The sequence below is a fragment of the Pteropus alecto genome, unplaced genomic scaffold (assembly GCF_000325575.1).
Source record: "Pteropus alecto unplaced genomic scaffold, ASM32557v1 scaffold40, whole genome shotgun sequence".
In the NCBI taxonomy this organism is placed as follows: domain Eukaryota; kingdom Metazoa; phylum Chordata; class Mammalia; order Chiroptera; family Pteropodidae; genus Pteropus; species Pteropus alecto.
Window position 1 is genome coordinate 15,753,607 of NW_006431919.1, and position 7,969 is coordinate 15,761,575.

General features: G+C 41.7%; 1 protein-coding gene across 1 annotated transcript in view; it reads left to right on the plus strand.

The window, feature by feature from the left end:
- The window catches only part of DOCK2 (dedicator of cytokinesis 2), a 367,177-nt gene that overhangs the window by 128,188 nt on the left and 231,020 nt on the right, over positions 1-7,969 (plus strand). Inside the window, exon 26 of the mRNA XM_006906499.2 lies at positions 2,535-2,683. Within this exon, the coding sequence (XP_006906561.1) occupies positions 2,535-2,683 (149 nt within the window). The remainder of the gene's footprint in view (positions 1-2,534; positions 2,684-7,969) is intronic.

The following is a 7,969-nucleotide window of genomic DNA, read 5'->3' on the forward strand; positions in this document are numbered from 1 at the left end:
AGACAGGACTGTGTCAGAAGCTGGGAATCTAGAGGGTAGAACCCAGCACTTTTATTCTCACTGTCACCCCTGGACCACTGCAGGGGCCTCTTCGCTGGTCTCTGCCTTTGGGCCTTTTTCTCCTCCAGCTAAACTATTCACTGCAATGACACATCGCTGAATGACTCCCTTTTGTCCAGAGAACTGTAGAAGAATAGGCTTTTTAAAATTTCCTTTGTTAGGATTGCTTTGTTTTACTTGTAAACTTAACTTTTTGAGAAGACTTTACAATCCTTATCTAACTTAATAAGAGAGAGCACGATTCTTATTTTCTGGTTGGGTTTAATTATGACAACATCGGTGAAGGCAGCATTGGAAAGTTAAGTTTCATGAAATTGGTGAGGTCATTCATCTCCCAGTGACAAAGAGGTTGCAAATTTAAATGAATTCACTTAGTTTTTCTACAACAAGCATTCTAACATATATAATTTCCTCTAACAAACAAAACATTTTAGTGTTACAAGTTAACGTCCTTTAGAGGATAACTTTTAAAACAAACTCCAGAATGAATATTATAGGAAATTTTTAATAGATAGATCAGGTATTGTGTTTGGTTTGAAATTTAGTACAGCTTTCATGGAGCTTACACTTTGGTTGGATGAATGGACACTAATTTATTATACTAATTAGAATCGAATTACAAACTAAGATTGGTGCTCTGAAAGAAGGGACAGGGTTCTATCAGAGTCTGTAAAGTCTTCCATGAACCTTCCAACCAGAGATCATTTCTCCCTCCTGAAGCCCTCAAGGCGTTTTATGACTCTACCAGTTGGAATTCTTTGGTTGTGAGCAACAGAAACCTACACTGGCACATTTAAGGAAAAACGTTTTTTTTTGGAAGGTAGGGAGTAGGTCATAGACTCAGAGGAAAATCTGGGGCACCAGACAGAGAGGAGAGACCCAGCATAGCCCCAGAAGAGGAAGCAGCAGGCCCCCCAGGGCGGCTTCCTCAGGGCACTTCTGTGTAGACAGCCAAGATCCGAGAAGGACTACACTCTTCTTCTAGTGGTTAAGGGCATGGGCTCTGCAGTCAGACTGGATCCACCACTACTAGCTGTGTACGCTTGGCCAAGTCCCTCTGTTTCCTCATCAATGAAATGGAGAGATAACAGTGTCAGCTTTCTGGGAAGATACTGACGTAATTCATGGAAGACACTTAAAAGAGTGCCTAACACATTGTAAACACTCAGTATGTTAGCCATGTCAGCAATTACTGTTATTAAAGTTTCCTCGAAATTCAGATTTCAAGGGTTTTCCTAATTAGGGTCAGGTGTCCAGCCTTTGTCCAAAGCAGGACAGCGAGCTTTATTATAGAGTATCCCCAGGATTATATCCCATGGCAGAGTGGCTCCCCAGAGTGGAACCACGGTGGTGTGTCAGAAGAAGGTGTTGATGCTAGGCTGACAGGACAGGAGAGGTCGTCTCCTTCTTGACACCTTTATCTTATTCGTCTTCTGCCATTGCCCTTTGTTTTTGTTGCTAATCACTTCTGTCAGATTTTAAGCACCTAATGGGCGAGAACCATGTCTTATCTCTGTTCTTTCAGGAATACAGTGTCTCCCACATCAAAGATGTTCGGTACCTATTTGTTGTATTGAATTAAAATGAAAACCTGGAAGACATGATTCGCATCTCAGCTCAAAAAACATCTGGGTGGGGATGGCTCGAAAAAATTTTTGGATTTCTTTTTGGTATCTCAGCGTTTGCCATTTTCAAGAAAAATATCTAAACAAAGCTGTGTAGGATTTCAGAACTTTTCAGAAGTATCCTGAGACAGCAATGTCAAGATTTTATTTAAAATGAAAGCAAAATTTATTTAAAATGAAAGCCATTGTGCACAAAGATGCAAGTGGAAGGTTGTTCACTTTTGTACTATTCATGCCAGTGAAATATGTCCATCAGTAGAGGTATGACTAAATAAACAAATACTGCTATAATAGAAAATACTGTAAACCAGTAAATGCAATGAAGTTGATCCCTATATGTAACAGCATAGATAGTGCTCTAAGAAGTATTGGTAAGTGAAAAAAAATGAAGGTACGGAACAATACATACAATATAGTTCCTTTTATAAAAAAAGAAACAAAAATAAAATGTTGTTTTATACTTATCATACATATGTAAAATATGTAAAAAAGATTTTGAAGGTTTATCATCACAGTATAATATGCTTTGCTTAAATGAAAGGCTGAATCAGAATGATACTACATATTTTATACTGGTACATTTTTATGTTTATAGGCATATCTACACTTTTATATGTGTATTTATATGTATAGAATAAAATAACGAGTTGCCTCTGTGTAGTAGGGGTTGGGGGAGGAATCAGAATTGTGAATGATGTTCTATGGAACTCTTAATCTAATCTTTAATATTTAAATTTTTACATGGAGAATATATTCATGAATTATTTATTTAACGTAAAGGCATCTAAAAATAATAAAGAAACTAAAAAATGAGGAAGCTCAAATGCCTTTGAACTCCCTTCATTCCAGAATGCCGGGACATTCTGCTTCCTGTCATCACCAAGGAACTGAAGGAGCTGCTGGAGCAGAAGGATGAAATGCAACACCAGGTTCAGGAGAAGAAATACTGCGTTGAATTACTCAACAGCATTTTGGAGGTGCTCAGCTGTCAGGATGCGGTGAGTCCTCATGATGATGTAGCTGTCCTAGACGCAGACTAGGGCTGAGCTGATTAAGCTCTGAAATATTGATGCTGATGAATAGTAGTCGAAGTCTAAAGATAAAAGTCAATGGCTTCCTCTGGGGGCCTGTCTTTCCAGTGACTAACCCCCATGACTGTGAAAGATGATTTGGGGACTGGAGTTAAGCATGTAGCATTTTGTCGGCTTATTTCTTGTTGGACAGTCCTTCTCATGGTGTGGGTAAGCCATATTGCAGACTTCTTAGATGACTCGTTCAGTACTAGAGCCTGGTTTGCTGGAGCAGGAGGAGGAGTTTCCTATGCCTACATGGCCAAGGAAAAAACCCTCTCATTTGCTTTCTTAGCTGATTTATTTCGGTTTTGTTTCTCCGGTTATCTCCTGCGATGGTGAAAATGGTTAAGACTAATTCTGGGTGAGCAGATTGCTCAGGCCTAGACTCTAGAGATAGGGTGGGGCTGCAATGGTGGCAGGCAGCAGCTGTGGCAGTGACGCACATGTTTATTTGGTAAACACCATTCAGAGATTATGCAGAAGTGGGGCCACGAGGAAAGTTTCAGGGTAGTAGGGCTTCCAATGGGCAGGATCTGCAGGAGACAGTCAGGGAGGCGGAGCGGTGATAACGGTAAAGACTGAGAGGTGACGGTTATATGTGGACCAAAATTCTTAAGACTTGGGAGAGGGCAGTAAGTGTTCTTGATTTGACTCATGTTCCTTTGGCAATCTCACCTTATCCTTGAGTAATGTTCACGAGCTCTCTGCCCCTAGGTGGGCTGGCGTCAGAGAACTGCGTAGAACCAAACAACCAATAAGTCTTTTCTAAGTGTTAGTGTGAGCATTCCTCCTCTCTTATCCCAGAAATCCTCAGAGAAAGGCTTTTTGGATTAATTGTATCTTTGATTGACTATATTAGAAAATTCTGCAGCACAATATTCCTTGACTGCTCATATCCCATAGTGAATCATTTTTATCAGTTTTCGTGTGTGTCTTTCTTCTGTTTCATTCTTTCTATTCTTATTGTCCTAATTAAGCTGCTTCTTCTCTCATTACTAGGTATATGCCGTAGCTTGCTTCATTCATTCATTCATTCATTCATTCATACATATGATGCACCAAGTGTGTGCCAGACATTGGGCATATAAAGGCATGATCTCTTAAGAAAATCTTTCAGACATATAAATAAGCAATTGCAATGTAATGTAATGACTAACATCTAGATGCATACTAGGTGAACTGGAGGTACAAAGACCGTGTGTGTGTGTGTGTGTGTGTGTGTGTGTGTGTGTGTGTAAGCATCTTTGTCAAGGAAGCCTTCGTAAAAGAAGTGAAGCTTCAGCTAGATGTTTAAGGGTGAGTAATTAACGATCACAGCTGCTACTTTATTTGCTGTTTACTAGGCACTGTGCTAAATACAATCCATGCCTTCTTTCTGCTCAGGTGCTAAGGATTATTATTCCCATTTTATAGAATAAAAACCTGAAATTCACAAACTTAACATTCTAGGCCAAATATCAAATAAATTGCATGGTCAAAATTCAAACCCAGGTTGGTCAGACTGCAAAGTCTGCATAATCATAGGCATTGGGATACAGAAGCCTGATCTTTTTCTTCTCTCTTTTTTTTCTAGCCTTATCTTTTTTCTTGGGGAGAAGGAGTATAATGCCCAAAAGCTTAGATACTGAAGATCTACTTTGTGATGATGTTAGGATCATAGCGGTGTTTTCATAAGCACATTCACGAGCCAGTTATTGAACTGGTTCTAGTCCTTGCTATTTGATCTTTAAAAAAATTTGAGGGAGAGTCTGGTCTTTTTCTCACTGACAGTCTAGGGATATCATTTCTCCAGAAACATCCTAAAGAATGTTGCCTCTTCCTGTTGAAAAGAATTTACAATGTTCCTTACATTTTAGTAATGCTCAGATCCTTTTCATAGGAGAAAAATCCTGGATCTTTGGAATTATGCCAGTGGACCCTAGTTTGAGGAACATGCTTGTAATGGGCTAATTGCCAATTTCCTGATTTGAGTGGAAGAATGGCCCCAGTTCACAGTTAATTTGTTAAGCAACAACGCCCCCATCCCATGGGAGTGGCCCCCTAGAATTCTGTCCTGACAGATTGCCATCGTTTGCACATTGGGTGACAACGACCACTGGTGAGAGGGGGCTTCTACCTCACACTCTCTGGGTACTTGTGTATCTTGGGCTTTGAAGCTGAGAAGTGAGTGAGAGGCTCTGAGTTCCCTTTGAGGAATCGTGGCATCTGGACTTGAGGTAGGTGGGATGGTATGGTGTCACTCTTTACTGCCTCTGAGTCCTCCACTTTTATAATGACTTTTGACTGTGGGGACTAGCCTACCCCTTTCCCAGGGCGAGCAACTGTTTTTGCTGGATGAGTTATTAAATACTATTATTAACATTGGATTTGACACAAGATTCTGATGCTTTTGGAGCTTCACATCTAACCTCTCCAGCTCATGAAGATAGAAATCTCTCCTCTTCTCGAAAGCTTGTTCTTTGACGAAGGCAATTCATTCAGCAGCTACTATTACTTTGAGCTAAAAATCAAAAGTTCCAAGTATCTAATCTAAATCTCTCTTGCTCTAATATATAGTAGCTCTCAACTCTGGTTGCACATCTATATCATCCAAGGAGCTTTTTAAAGGCAGCCATACCTAGCTAGGCTCCAGTCCTAGGTATTCTGATTTTATTGGTCTGGGATTGGTGGGGGCATCACGATGACAAGTTTACCAGGTGATGATAACAGGCAACTGGGGTGGAGGAATACAGCTCTAGGGGCAGAAGGTCTTAAACTTGAGCGTGTATCCAAGTGACTTCGAAGGAGCAGTTCAAACAGGTTTCTGATCATTAAGTTTGAAGGATGGGGCCTGATCATGTGTTTTTCTAAGAAGTTCCAGGTAATGTGGATGCTGCTGGGCCACTTAAAGAACCACTACTCTAATGTGACCTAATTTTTTTCATCTTCAGTATTCCCTAGAAATAAAAATAGAAGACAGTTGGGCTCATCTTCAGTCCTTTACCTTCTTAATTGAAGAACCCTTTCCAGTCTATAAATCCTAGCATCTTCCAATAAACCACAAAATGGCAAAGTCTTCAAACCCATTCATTTGTACACATAAAGCTATTTTCATATGGTTGTGGGGGACATGGTCTATGCAAAGATCTGACTTTGAAAATCCAGACCATGGGATGTTTGGTTTCTATAGGCACCAACTTCACAAAATTGGAAATTTGAAAGAAAAATTAAAAAGGCTCCCAGAGCGAATGTCGGGATTTTCCTCCTAGTTGTTAGAATACTCTCTGCTGATAAAGGCATAGCCATCCATTTTTTTACTGGCCCTTTGTTGGCACCATGGAACAACCTGTCTCTCCACTCCAAGCATAGATTATATCTACCTGCCAGAACCGCCACCTAGAGCCAGAACCACACCTGGAAATTTAGCAATTATAGTGCAGGATGCCAAGCTTCCTTTTGGGGGCCATTGTGTGTTCTGGAGATGGGAAAAATGCTTGTCTTCAATAGATTGTCATTGTTTGGGTAATTACAGCTCAGCATAGCAGGCCTGGCATGAGAAAGCTGTTTTCCTGTTATTACCCTATTCATTGTAACCCTGGGTGGCATATGACTCAGGGTGAGATGTCCACCTTTGCCTGGGTGTTGATTTTTTTTAATGATAGTGTTAAACTTCCTCACCCAGCTTGCTTGAGTCGCACTTAGCATATGAAAGGGACAGGCTCAGGTAAAGGATGAAAGGACCGACTTCTGCCTCTGTTAACTCCTTTCCTCCCCCTCACCGACCAAGTTTAGTTGTCAACTTTGGTTACTTTGAAGGGTGGTTTCATACTGGCTTAGTTCTGTGCCTTGCTGGCCACTGAGTAACTCATAAAATTTAATTTTGCACCAGACTCGGAGGGAGTTGGTTTTCCTCACTTCAAGAAAGCTTTTCATTTTTATGTTTCATTCCTCTAATGGAAAGGAGAGTCATCATTTTGTACCCTGCTTAGCAATCACAAAGTGGGCAAAGATGACGCTCATTCTGAAGAGATGGTGTTGGTTGTATCTGCATTACGGAGGCAGAGCATGAACAGAATCAGCTTTTTAAAAGTAAAGTTTTTGAGTCTGTTAATTAAACCCGAGGGTTTTACCAGGGCACTGTATTAGTCACGAAGGGTTTGGGGTTCTGATATGTGGACTCGTCCGCTTAGACACTGGTAAGGAGGGCTTCACTCCTACATTTTCTTTTGCTTGGAATGTCCTTCCCAGTTCTTATTCTTTCTATGCAGGTAAGGTCCTAAACTCCTTTTCGGTTCAGCTCAGATAATTTCTCTTTCTGAAATCCTGTCCATTCCAGTCCTCTTCCCCTCACTCTTGCTTCTGCCCTCCAGGCAGGTTTACGGACATCCTTCTCTGTTTTCATTGCTATGTGTTCAGAGCGATATTCCAGCACTCATTGCTTTGTTATACTTTCCCCTGTGTGTCCCCTGCCAGGCTTTGAGCACAGAAGCTCAGAGAGGAAGCCTTACTCTCCCAGCTTCTCAGAGCTGACATTTTCATTCTGGCCTCTTGCCAATTCCGCCTTTATTCTCCATCCTCTTTCTCCATGGAGAGTCTTTCAGTCCCTCAGATGCGCCACACCCTCTCACTTCTGGGTTGCCATGCTCTATTGGCACTGCCAGAAAGCATCACCTTCACTGTTTGCCTAGCTAAATCCTACAGAAATGTCACCCACTCTCCCAAGGAAGTCTTCTCTAATCTTCTTCGTACCCCTGTCTCGTGGTTCTGGGAGCAGCTTATGCCTGCTCCAGCACCTGTGTTGTCATCCTCTGCGGACTTACCTGCCCTGACAAGAATGATCCACACCTGCCCTGCATCTTTGCCCTCCTCTTGCTCCCCCAGCCCTACCCCAGCCCACAATGCCTGGCATGCAAAGATGTCTATTGAAGGGATGAATAAATGAATGAATATGATTTGCCCAAAGCAATGGCAGGGACCGATTTCTCCCCTGGGTCTTCTGCTCTAAGTGCTAGCAGGGTGTTCTTCTTCCTCTTTTTGCCTTCCTTGGATGTCAGGTGCGGAGGTTGAATTAATTACACTTAGTTTATGACATATTATCCTCATTGGTCTATACAAGGCCCTCCCTTGTGTGTGTGCGTGTGTTTCTTCCCTTTCATCTTTATCTCCCCACTCCCATACTCCTACCTCCCCCTCTCACACTCCTACCTCCCCCTCCCATACTCCTACCTCCCC